General features: G+C 48.1%; 1 protein-coding gene across 2 annotated transcripts; it reads left to right on the top strand.

Moving 5' to 3' along the window:
* The first annotated feature begins 4,993 nt into the window (after positions 1–4,993).
* LOC117042033 lies at positions 4,994–10,516 on the top strand. 2 transcript variants are annotated; one of them, XM_033141479.1, is made up of 3 exons: positions 4,994–5,892; positions 7,814–7,940; positions 8,485–10,516. In XM_033141479.1, the coding sequence occupies exons 1-3, from the start codon at positions 5,026–5,028 to the stop codon at positions 10,308–10,310; spliced, it is 2,820 nt and encodes a 939-aa protein (XP_032997370.1). In that variant the 5' UTR covers positions 4,994–5,025; the 3' UTR covers positions 10,311–10,516. The 2 variants fall into 2 exon arrangements, with proteins under 2 accessions (XP_032997370.1, XP_032997369.1); XM_033141478.1 differs by having other exon boundaries at positions 8,482–10,516.
* The last annotated feature ends 2,793 nt before the right edge of the window (positions 10,517–13,309 follow it).

Genomic DNA, 13,309 nt, shown 5'->3' with positions numbered 1-13,309 from the left:
AGAGCACAAGACTCAGCATCGTAGGGTAGAGTCTCAAGTTGGGCAAAAGATTCCTGCATTGCAGGGGGTTGGACTAGACGACCCTCGTGGTCCCTTCCAACGCTACAATTCTATGATTCTATCTGGAGCCGCCCTCCTGTAACTTAGACAATAGTCAAAGGAGAATAAGGAGTTGGCACAAGGCACTCTGCAGATCAAGACTCTTCATTCTTGGTGTACCTTGTTTAGGGTAGGCTCGAACCTACATTCCTGCTTCTTTTGGATATTCCCACCCTGCTGCCTGGGATGAATGACAGCAGCAGCAACAGATTGCATACTCCAAACTTTATTATGTGTGAGCAGGTTCTGATCAGCCATTTCACGAGGCGATGATCCTAAGGCAGCTTTGCTCCCACTCTGGAAATTTTTAAAAAAATTTTTAAAGCCTTATAAGGTTCTGAGTGTGCCTCATCTTCTCCCTGCGAAGCAGCTATGATAGGGATCTTTTAGCTATACCTACTGCATGGAGATGCCAGAATTACCTGTCCTCACTCAAAGGAGACTATTGCGTCTCTGCACTCAAGTTGGTTCTTTGGGCACCCCTCCTTCCGGTCTCCACAAGTGTATGGGGGGGGGGTGTCATTCAGAAAAAAACAAGTATATATCAGCTATCCTGATTTTGGGGAACACTAATCCAGCCTGCAGAATCTGCAAAGCACATTATCTTTGGGTTTTCCCCCGTCACAGCTTATTTATTGGAGTGTTTTGCGAAGGAGCACAGTAATTCCCGTGTTGATGGGGAACGGAGGACTGAAAGAAAATGCCAAGCGCATCTCAGCCGAAGCGAACACAAGCACAGATCCAAGAGTTTCGTTTTCCCTACAGACTTAACCGTTTTAACAGTCGCGCACAGAGTGAACTCTGTAAACTTGTGCAAGCGCCACCCACCCTGGAATGGCATTTGCAATGAAGAGTAAGACATTTTTAAATAACTGAGCGGCAGGGTCTCCTACAAAGGATTCTCAGCTACCCCACCAATAATATCTCATTGCACCATCCAATGTCTAAATCCTGGATTAGAATTAGCCCTACTTGTGACACTAAAACCTCAGTTTCGTGACCCTTATAAATTACGCAAATGCTTTTATTTTGAAATTTTTATTCTGCTTCTGCTCATCAAGGGAAGCAGGAAGGAAATATATAGAAATGGAAATCCTTTCCTCTGACAGCTGCTCTTTGAGACGTAGAAACTGCCCTGAAGTTCAGCCCAGTGTCTTTTTTCTCACGATGGACAGACCCGGTTGTGAAGCCCACTTCACACCGGAGGGCATCGGCTCCTGACCTTCTTTGCGGCAACTGGTATTCCCAAGCGTGGCACGTCCAGCATTAGAGGGGAGCATATAACCATCATGACTAGTAGCTATTGACAGCCTCCGTGAGTTTGTCTGTAAGGTATGAGACTTTTCCAGATATTGCACAGAAACTAGGTATTTCATCCACGAGGAATAGTAAAATTGCATTAGCTTTTGATAATAAAGTTGATGTTCTTCCCAAGGTGGTTTCTGTAGTTTTTCAACACAATGAAACAGTCCTGTCTCTTATTTCCCCTGAATTCCTCACACTGGGTTTAGATTATTTCTCAGCAGTGAGTGTCATTGGGTGGTCCTGAGCCAGTCACTTCCTCCCTAGCTAAAGCGGGGTAACTCCCATGTATGCTACCTCCAAATCCCTGGATGAAGAATGCAGTCAGTAAGTGCACAGTGTTTGTTTAAAATTTGAAGTCCAGATGTCTCTTGTATTGACCAAATTGAAATCAAACATCAGCCCTTGACAACAACAACAATTTATTATTATTATTATTATTATTATTATTATTATTACACCCCACCCATCTCAGCTTCCAGCACATATGAAAACATAATAAAATGTCAAACATTAAAAACTTCCCAATACATGGCTGCCTTCAGATGTCTTCAGTTAAGTGACGAGGACTGAGAATCCTTGCTATTAACGCCTCTTAATTAAGAGTATGGTATATTGAGTAATACAGAGTTTCAAGTGAATTTTAAACGTGATTGACATGGATCTCAAATGGGACATGGGTGGCGCTGCGGTCTAAACCACAGAGCCTAGAGCTTGCCAATCAGAAGGTCGGCGGTTCGAATCCCTGCAGCGGGGTGAGCTCCCGTTGCTTGGTCCCTGCTCCTGCCAACCTAGCAGTTCAAAAGCACGTCAAAGTGCTTCCGGTAGGAAGGTAAACGATGTTTCCATGCGCTGCTCTGGTTCACCAGAAGCAGCTTAGTCATGCAGGCCACATGACCCAGAAGCTGTCTGCGGACAAACGCCGGCTCCCTCGGCCTATAGAGCGAGATGACTGTCACAACCCCAGAATCATCCGCGACTGGACGTAACCGTCAGGGGTACCTTTACCTTTACGTTTAATACTGAGTTTCAAGTGAATTTTAAGCATGATTGACATGGATCTAAAGAAAGTAAAAGTATCTAGTCCTTAGAGTTGCAGAGATAACACCTTCGGCCCAGTCTCAGCTTAGACAACGCTAGACAAGTTCACAGAGGATATGTCTTTAGCTATTAGCCATGAGAGCTAAATAGAACTTCCATGTTCAAATGCAGTATACCAGCACTACATGCTGGGTACAAAGAACAAAGAAGGATGTTGCATTCATCTTTGGTTTGTGGGCTTTCTACAGGAAACAAGATTGTGGCCTGCACTTCAGGCTACTCCTATGGTGATCAGCAGAAAGCTTAAGAGCTAATGATAAAAAAGCCAATGCAATTCTGGGCTGCATCAATAGGAGTATAGCGTCTAGATCAAGGGAAGTAATAGTACCACTATATTCTGCTCTGGTCAGACCTCACCTGGAATACTGTGTCCAGTTCTGGGCACCACAGTTCAAGAAGGATTCTGACAAGCTGGAACATGTCCAGAAGAGGGCAGCCAAAATGGTCAAAGGCCTGGAAACGATGCCTTTATGAGGAACGGCTTAGGGAGCTGGGTATGTTTAGCCTGGAGAAGAGAAGGTTAAGGGGTGATATGATAGCCATGTTCAAATATATAAAAGGATGTCATATAGAGGAGGGTGAAAGGTTGTTTTCTGCTGCTCCAGAGAAGCGGACACGGGGCAATGGATTCAAACTACAAGAAAGAAGATTCCACCTAAACATTAGGAAGAACTTCCTGACAGTAAGAGCTGTTCGGCAGTGGAATTTGCTACCAAGGAGTGTGGTGGAGTCTCCTTCTTTGGAGGTGTTTAAGCAGAGGCTTGACATCCATCTGTCAGGAATGCTTTGATGGTGTTTCCTGCTTGGCAGGGGGTTGGACTGGATGGCCCTTGTGGTCTCTTCCAACTCTGTGATTCTATGATTATTGCTTTTACTGAGGAAGCTGCGGCACAGCCTGAAAGCAAAAGGCATTGGGGAGAAGTGTCATTTCTGTAGCAATAGAGAGAGAGAGGCGGTTGTGGACTCTCCTCATTGGAGGTTTTTAAGCAGAGGTTGGATGGCCATTTGTCATGCATGCGTTAGTTGAGATTCCTGCATTGCAGGGGATTGCACTAGATGACCCTAAGGGTCCCTTCCAACTCTGATTCTGCGAGGCTGAGTTCCAAAGCTCATCTGCATCACATTAATGAAATGTTTTGACCCACAGCAGTTCTCTGAAGTTTATCAAAAAAAAAAGTGTTTCATTCTAAAATAGACACGAGTTGAAAGTTTTAAACTTTTTTGTCTCCTTCAAAAAAAAACCTGGTTTTATTTTTGGATAACATTCTATAGTGCCATCTAACGAGGTGCTTGCTGCTGGTTTGAGCTCCTTTCTGCAGCCGGCACGTTGCAAAATATTTAAATCTTGTTAGAAGGTTGTAAAATCTATTTGGTTTTTCCCTGCCCATGAGAATTTTATAAAAGAAAAAGGGGAAAGGGAAATAGTTTTGACACGATATTTGTTAAATAAACTAAAAGTTGACTCCGTTCTTTCGGATTTCTTTTGGGGGGGGGTGGACTTAATGTATAATATTTTGTTGGAAGCCGCCCAGAGTGCCTGGGGAAACCCAGCCAGATTGGGGGGGGGGGGGTATTTATTTATTTATTTATACATACATACATACACCGGCCATCTGGCTGGGTTTCCACAGCCACTATGGGCGGCTCCCAACATCATCATCATCATCATCATTATTAGAAGCGAGTTCTCCATCCTCAGTGGGAAGCGCGCAGAGGGCACACATAACCACTAATGTATCTAACCCAGATAAGTTTGTTGTGAGCGATCACTCCAGCTGAAATCAGCACGTTTCAGCGCTGCCATCCTATACTCGCCTGCGAGGAAACCCCGTTTCTCCACTAGGGGGCTCCGAGGCGAAAGCAGCTTTCTCTTGGCAAAGCTTTTCCTTCCTGCGCGGTCGAAGCCCTATGTGCCGATCCGACGCTGGCTCCGCCTCCATCTGCTGACGAGCGCAAGCGGGGCGGGGCTTAATCAGCATCCCCGTCCAACCCGAACGCCGCTTTCCTTCTCGTCGCGTGCTCCACCCTTTCCGACCGGAGTGAGAACTTGTCAGCTCGATGACTTCTGGCTCCTCCTGCCTCCGACCAACCCGCATCCTAAGGGCTGCTGCGGCTTAACGATTAACGCCGGATACAGGGGAAGGGGAAGGGGGGGGAAAGGGCTGGGACAGCAGAGCGAGGAAACCCCACATTTCCCTTCCTTGCACGGCTTTCCCGATCGCGTTAAAGCGGAGGCGGAGGGAACGGGCGCAGCTTGACACGCGCCTGCCATCCGCAGAACCTGAGCCGGACCAGAAGGAGAACCTTGGCGTTTCCCGGCAGCTGTTCCGGCCGATCTCCGGCGTCCCTTGGCTTTTGTTGGCAGGTGGTGCCCAGCATCTCAGCGCCTGCGGGTTTGTTGCAGGGCTTTTCGTTTTCCTCCCTTGCTGGTTGGTTGTTTGGTTGTTTGTTTTCCCCCCTCCACTTCCGAAACCATCCATCTCTTTCGTTTGATTTATTGATTTTCCTACTCCTCCTCTCCCCATGAAAATGCCGCTGAAATACGTCAAGAGTCAGAAAGGCAGGGATCAGCTGCTTCACGAAGGGTACCTGTATCAGAAGGAGCGGGAGAGCAAGAGCAAGATGGTCTGGAAATGCGCCGACTACCACAAGTCCCGTTGCCCGGGGAAGGCCCACACACGCAACGGCAAGCTGGTACACTCCTTGCCACACGATCACCCTCCTCCTGCCAAGACAACCAGCATAGATCCCGAGACGTGTGGCACGAAGAAAAAGCCCTCCTCCAGCCAAAAGCCCGTCCGCAAAGGGTCCGTGCCAAGCTGCCAGGCGTCACCAGAGGTGCCCGCTTCCCACAAGCCGCGCATCCAGAACAATCCAAAGCTAACCATCCAGCTCTTGAGAGCACGTCTGAACGCAGCCCGCCGAGTCGTGTCGGACTTGCAGCAGGTGTCTTCTGCTGTCGCTGAGACGGTTCCTGTAGATCCGTCTTCGCCAGCTTCTCTGGACTTGCCTGAGCGCTCGGGTGCATTTGAGGACGCAAGATCCAAGGCTGCCCCTGCTCTGGACAACAGCAAAAATGCATCCCATTTGTTCGCAACCCGGTCCAGTCGGGAAGCTGCTCGCCAGAGGTTCCGCTTGGGCCCTGTCCCACCTGCAGAAACCCCCCAGGAGATTCTGTCCTGGCTGAGCAAGGCGGCTGAGCGATGGCTGTGTCCTCAGCAGCACAGCAAGGACCAGATTGTGGACATGGTTGTCCTGGAACAGTTCCTGAACATGTTCCCTGGGAACGTGCAGGCATGTGTGAGAGCCAGGGAGCCAGGCAGCAGCAAGGAAGCACTTCAGCTGGTCGAGAGCTATTTCAAAGAAGAGGAGCCAGCTAACGCTGTTCAGGTGCTGGTGTTGAGATGTGTTTTTTCTTTTTCTTTTTATTGATATGTTTACATGTGTTCCCCACTTTTCCTCCAAGGAGCTTGAGGTGGCCTAGGTGGTTCTCCACCTCCCAATGTTATCCTGTGGGGTAGGTTGGGCTGAGAGTGAGTGACTGGCCCAAGATTCATGGCTGGGTGGGGATTTGAACCCTGGACTCCCGCCTCTTAGTCCAACCCTCTAACCACTATGCCACTCTGGGTGGAGCTCACTTAAGAATAGAATGCTGTTGTGTATCTGATTCTAATGCAGACCCAGAAAAACTGGTACTGGTTGATGTTGCCGTTTGTGCTTCTGTTGTTGCAGACCTGCTGCAGCAGGGGTGGGGGAACTTCAGGCTCAGGGGGGAAATGCAGCCCTCTAGTCCTCTCTGAACTGGCCCTCTGCGCTTTCCCCAGACCACAACCCTCACCAGCCCTGCTCCATGTCCCTCCTCAAGTGCTTTTGCCTGGCTGGAATTTGTCCTCAAACCATGATGGCGTTTGACTGTGCTGGGGCTAGAGCCATGTCTGTTGCCCCACCCACCCTTGCCTCGCCATTGGCATGTGGCCCCTGGGTGATTGTCTGTGAAGGGATGTGGCCCTTTAGGTTCTCCACCTCTGTGCTATAGAGACCCAGTGAGTCCCGTCCCCCTGGCCAGAAACTTACATCCGCTGTTAATCTTTTTCTTACAGCTAGAGAATATTCAGCAAAAAGTTATGGTTGTGGGTCACAGGGTTTGTTGGGGCCTGCACTGTGGGAAAAGCTTTATTTGGAGCTTGTTGAAAAAGGATTCTGGTAACCTGGATATGACACCCATATCATTCATAACCAGTGTTTTTGTCTTGTTTTCGCTGGCTTTCCTTCTTTTAAAGGCTGTGTGAGATGCAGTTGAAGCTATTCTTGGCTTGCAGGTGCCATGATGGAAAAGCTTTCTTCCTGCTTGTCATGCAGCTCGAAACTGCTGGAAGCCAAATGTTTACTGCTCTCTCTGTGTTGTTGATATAAGGCAGGGATACAAGGCACAGATGGCACATTATTGCTCATAATCTGGTTGAGTAACCAGTCTTATTTGGTATCTTCTCTGATTTTATCTCATTTGTGCCTGTGACAGAGTGTGCATTTGATCTCATTGATGTGAGGTGAGGTTAAGCCTGTGTTACTGTGACCAAATAAATGGGAAGCTTCATGCTGATCTTCCCTTCGCTTTCATTCAGTACAGTTAAGAGGGAAATGCCAAGATGATAAGTGCTGTCATATGGAGTGGCATAGAATGGGATGACCAGAAATGGCCTGGGGCTAGACTGAGCAAAAAGGGGTTTGCACAAAAACATGCCCTGAATGCTATGCTGTCAGAGCCAGGGGAAGAAATTGGGTAACCATAGTACCTTTTTAGCAAATTATTTTTAATAATAATAGTAATAATCCTGGTGTGGTGTCTAAATGCAAGTTATTGGACTTAAGAAATTGCCTTCTCCTGAGCCAGGCCTCTGGTCCATTTCCTCTAGTATAGTCATGTCTGACTGGGCCTGAATCTTAAATGTCTTGGGTAGCAAGGCTGAAAAAAAGCCCCTCACCCAAGATCCTTCAGCTGGAGATAGAATCGTAGAGTTGGAAGGGACCATGAGGATCATCTAGTTCAACCCTCTGCAATGCAGGAATATGCAGCTGTCCCATACGGGGATCGAACTTGCAACCTTGGCGTTATCATCAGCACCATGCTCTAACCAACTGAGCTACGTGTGTGCAATGTACGTGCGCTGCCACTTTTGTGCATGCAGATTCTCTGGTCTGCCTCTAACCTGGTCGCCCCTTTCTCCCAAAACATTCTAAGGCTTTGCCCAACACAGTCAATAAAAGTCTTAATACTGTGACGTTAACGGAATATCCCTCTTGTTTGTTTCAGGGCCTGGTAACCTTTGAAGATGTATCTGTGCGTTTCACGGAGGAAGAATGGGCTCTGCTGGGCCACAGAGAGAAAACCCTTTACTGGAATGTAATGCAGGAGAATTACGATAACGTGGCCTGGATAGGTAAGTGTTGCTAGAGAATCCTGGTGAGGTTACCAACTCTTTCCACTTTTACATAACTGCATGATACAGTTTAGGCATGCATCAGTTATACCCAGATTTCTCTTGATATAATCACCCCCTTGTACACCTTTTTAAAAACTATTTTATGTGGCCATCTAGCATCCTAGCTTCCCATTTTTAGATGCCCTTTGAACTTTCTTGCGTCAACAGGCTTTTTAAGTTGGATGAACTTTATGTGCTTAGCCAGTTCCTCATGACATTTTCTGCTTCTGTATACTTTCCTTGCATTTACTGTTATTTTAACATTTGCTGTACACGGCTTAGATGGCTTCTATACAAGTTAGCAGTATATGCATATTTTTACAAATAAATAAACTGAACTCACCAAGCCTTCTGCCGGACTCGATAGGCATAGGATTGCACCGTGAGCTAAATATTCAATTTTGTGACTTCTTTTAATTGCAGCAGAGAGGATCTATTGCAGCCAATGTATTCTTAATGATTTTTCAGGACACGGTGTGATTGCTTTTCCTTGCTTCAGCAGGTGATGGGACCGATAGCAAACAGAGAGAGGAGGATCCTTGGCTGGAAGCGCATGAATCGGTGGTGATGGGAAAATCCAAGGAGGCTATTTTGCAGAGTCCTGAACAAGACTTGCTAAGGCAGAGCTGTCTGGAGAGGCAGCAAAAAACCAACTCAGGAAGAGAAAGGGAAAAGGATGTTCTCTGTTGGAAGAGTTTGCAAAAACTAGACAGTGACATGGTTCACCTAGAGATGGAGACATGTGCTGATTGTGAGGACTGCGGCGAATCCTTATCAGCATTTATCAATACTCAGCAAAGTCCCAGTGAGAAAAGTGCTGAGCCTGTGACTCTCTCTGGGAAGTCACATGAATTATCTGAGAAGAAAATCCTGCAGAATATTCAGGAAAACTTAATCAAAGAGGACCAGAGCAGTTTGCCAGGGCAACAGGCAAGCCACTCAGGAAAGGGAGAGGATAGATCTACTCTTCTTAGAAGCAGCTTGAGGGACCCACTTCATCTCGACTCTAGGCCATGTACTGATTCTGCAGAACTGGAAGAATCACTAAGACTTGGCAGCAATCAGAAAATCCACAGCAGGGAAGATCCAGACTATGTGGCACTGTGTGGGGAGTCATTGGAAATGTCTGTGGACGAGATTTCTCAGATTTCTGCCGAGCAAGACCTGCAGTCCAAGCCTATGCAGCTTTGCTCAAACCTGATTCTTGCCGAAGCGAACGAGACGGCCGACTTACAGCACAAACTTGCAGATGTTTACTCAGAAGTAAGTACCACTGAGTCCAGTGGGGCTCACTCCCAGGGAAGTGGGTGTAGGTTTTCAGATTCAATCAGCAAGGACCAGAATGTTCTGGAGAGCCATCGCACCAGCAACTCAGGAAATGATGACAGACAGGAGAAATGCCTTCTCTATGAAAATGGTCTGAGGGATCTGTCCAAAGACATGCTTCAGCTAGATGCTGAACCAGGACCAGAGAACCAGAATATGCGCACTGGTTGTGGGGGTCGAGATCAATGCTCCAAGCACATGGGTAGCCTGGAAATGGCTCACAGGGAAGACCTATCTAAAAGTCCCATGTCCAATAGGCGGTTCACCCAAAATTCAGGTCCTGCGGGCCATACTAGCTGTTCTGATTCAGGTAAGAAGCCCAGAGACCTCTTGGCTTTAATGAAACACAGGAGACTTTACAAAAGAGGAAAGTATTTTCATGGGGAAAACATGCACGCCAAGTCTGTTCTTGGAGTGCCTCAAAGAATCCAGCCAGCCGGAAAACTTCAGAAACGTTTGGACTGGAAAGACAAGGGCTGCTACAGACTTAGCCAACGGAGACTAAGGCAACCCCTCAAAGACCACCTCCAGACTCGCGAAGCGTTGCACCTGACTACAGCGACGATCGGAACGGCCTCAGGGACCGGATCTTCCCCGCCAAACCCCCAAAGACTGAAACCCGAGCCAATATCTCCCTCCCCTCCCCCTCTCTACAAAATGGCGGCTGAGCCAACGCTGGCCCAGTTCATGGCTCTGCTAGAGCAAGTTGCTGCCGACGCTGTGGAGATAAAGTCTGCAGTCTCCCGCTTGCACACCTCGGTCACTGCCATCCACAGCGCCCTCGGGAGTCTCTCTGGGTGCTCGGGCGAGGCTGAGCTCAGGATTTCTGACTTGGAGGACACCTCCCGAAATACAAAGGCCCAGCTTGTGAAGCAGTGTAACGATATTAAAGCTATCGAGGCCAAACTGATTGGGAAAGCTGTCCACACCAATGTCATTGCAGGGTTGTGGTCATCGCTGAGGGGTCAGAGAGAGGCAGCCGCCCCTTCATCGGCCCCCTAACTAATGTGCAAGGATGTTTCTGAAGACTTGGCTCAGAGAGAGATCAAGCACCTATCATTCCAAAACTAGGCTTGGATGCAATTGGTCCAGACAACCTGTTCACTGCCCACAAATGTACCACTCCTTTCTGCTGCCTTAGAAAAACCTTTGCAAGCTTTTGACCCTCTGCTGCTTTCAATAAACCTTTGGTGACCACAGTAAAAAAATAAAATGGTTCTTGTGCCTCTGCTGATGTTGATTCAAGTCACCTTGGCCTATCTAGGAACGGAGAACAGGAGAGTAGCCTGGGAACAAAGGGGATGAGGGCAACCAGTTTTGCTCGCTACATTCAGGTACCAGAGATAAAAAGTAGGCTGGCAAAATCATAATTTTACATATTTTGCATTCTGTTACCCCTTGTGTACAAAATATATAAGATGTACACTCACATTTAAATCTAATCTTAGAAAGGTGATGGGAGAGATCAAACTTACATGATTGGCAGGTGGGTGGCGTTTGCTAGAAGTGGCCCTGTAGGCTATCGAGGGGAGCCAATGTGAATAAAATATTGGGGGAGCCAGGTAAGCCCCACCTTACATAATCACAAGATGCAGCTCACACACACCATTCGAACGGCAATCAATGGGGAGAGGGCTGTCCCCCTCAAATATTTTATTTAGGGGGCCGATGGGACCTCAGTCCCTAGGAATTGACCCCCAGGAGGACATCTAGAGGTAAGCAATGCAAATATTGGGAATTAATCACTAACTTATTACATGTTCCATGTAACTTATTACAGGGAACCAGGCAGAGGGCCTTCTCGGTAGTGGCGCCCTCCCTGTGGAACGCCCTCCCATCTCATGTCAAAGAGATAAACAACTACCTTACATTCAGAAGACATCTGAAGGCAGCCCTGTTCAGGGAAGTTTTTAATGTGTGATATTTTCATGTATTTTAATCTCTGTTGGAAGCTGCCCAGAGTGGCTGGGGAAACCCAGCCAGATGGGCGGGGTACAAATAAATTATTATTATTATTATTATTAATTATTATTATTATGTTAAATCCCACCTTTCCTCTGTGGAACCCCAAAGGGTGTAACTGAGGGTTCCCTGGTAGTTTTCCATCCAGGAACTGACTGAACCAGCTTTCCCCAAGAAGAGGGAGGTCCTCTCCCTCACTTTTATCACCATGTTGAAAACAACGGCCTGCAAGTGTCACGTGTCTCCCAGCGCTGCTTACGGTTAGAAGCTTCTGCCTGGAAGACAGGAGTCACCCTACGACAGGGCACCTATAGGCTGGTGAGGCAAATGAGAGATATTGTAGACTCCCCTGGGATAAAGAGGGTAAGCAAACAGCACAGTATAAATGCAATAGACAGAGCAAGCTCCTGACAGCAGGATGTGTCACAGCAGGGCCAGTCCATGTAGTGCCAACTTTCCCACCAGCCACAAAAAATGTACAGATATTTATTAATCCCTAAAGCATCTATAATGTTTAGGCACAGAGGAGGAGAATAACAAGAGGAGGAGAGGGAGAGGCCTACAGACTTGGGTCATGTCCACACCATACATTTGTAGCACTGTGATACCACTTTGAGCAGCCATTGTTTTCCGCAAAGCATTCTGGGAGCAGGGGTGGGCTTTGGTAATCTTTGGTAATATGGAAACCCTGTGCGAGGCCAAAATTTGGCATGCCTGAATTATGGAGCTTCTCAGTTTTGCGCCCCATCAGCTTGGCTCCCTGTGGCAGGGGGAAACCACCCTAAACCCAGCACTGCTATGAGCTGTAGTTTGCTATGCGTGCTGAAAGTTATCAGGAGAGACAACCTCTCATTCCCCTCACAGAGCTACATTTCTCAGAGTGGCTTAATGCTCAATGCCTCTTCCGAGAGAACTACCAGGAATCTTTGGGGGGGGGGGGTTACAGTTGTTTAAAATGGCATCATAGTGCTTTAAAACAGGCTTCCTCAACCTCAGCCCTCCAGATGTTTTTGGCCTATAACTCCCATGATCCCTAGCTAGCAGGGCGAGTGGTCAGGGATGATGGGAATTGTAGTCCCAAAACATCTGGAGGGCCAAGTTTGGCCATGCCTGCCTTAAAGCTTTTCTTCGGGGGGGGGGGAAGGTGCTGGCACTGTGTTCCCTTGAGCACCCCCGGAAAACAACAACACTGCCTTAAAAGTCCAATTAGAAAGCTTGTGGTGTATAGTGGTACCTCGGGTTACATACACTTCAGGTTACATACTCCGCTAACACAGAAATAACGCTTCAGGTTAAGAACTTTGCTTCAGGATAAGAACAGAAATCGTGCTCTGGCGGCGCAACGACAGCGGGAGATCCCATTTGCTAAAGTGGTGCTTCAGGTTAAGAACGGGCCCCCGGAAGGAATTAAGTACGTAACCAGTGGTACCACTGTATTCAGGGCCATCTTAAGAGTATTTTGCGCCGTGCACCTCACGGGCGGGGCATGGCGGGCGGGGCAGGGCAGGCACGGCTGAGGCGCCCTCCAGGCAGTCGGCTCTAAGGCCGAGACGGGCCTGACTGTATTTCATTAGAGGGTCCTGCCTGGGAACCTGAGGAGACCTGGATTCAAATGCCTAATTATACCTGATAGCAAGTCCCTAGCAGTGTCTACATTCCCAAAAATTACAGTTCTGTAGTGCTCCTTGAACATCTTCTAAGCTGAGATCCATCAACATGGGCAGACACAGCTTCCCTTTTGTATTTTGCAGGCTGATTTCAGCATCTGGGCTTGATGAGGAACAGGTGACCCTCACCTGTTCCAGGCTTACTCCAGCTGAGGAATCATACCCCCCCCCCCGAACTAATAAGCCCCACCTGGCTAGCTAGGGAGCTGGGCTGTGGGTCCTTGCCTGCCTCAGCCTCCTACCTAGAGCAACCACCTACTACTCCCCATGCCTTGGAGCCGGCCAAGTTTGTGGAGACAGGGGCCCCCTGTCTCTGGTGATGGGTCCTGCTTCTCTGGTTCTTGGGCACTGACTCCCCCCCCCCGCCATCCT

Source organism: Lacerta agilis, chromosome 2, assembly GCF_009819535.1.
Source record: "Lacerta agilis isolate rLacAgi1 chromosome 2, rLacAgi1.pri, whole genome shotgun sequence".
In the NCBI taxonomy this organism is placed as follows: domain Eukaryota; kingdom Metazoa; phylum Chordata; class Lepidosauria; order Squamata; family Lacertidae; genus Lacerta; species Lacerta agilis.
This window is presented reverse-complemented; position numbering and strand designations above follow the sequence as displayed.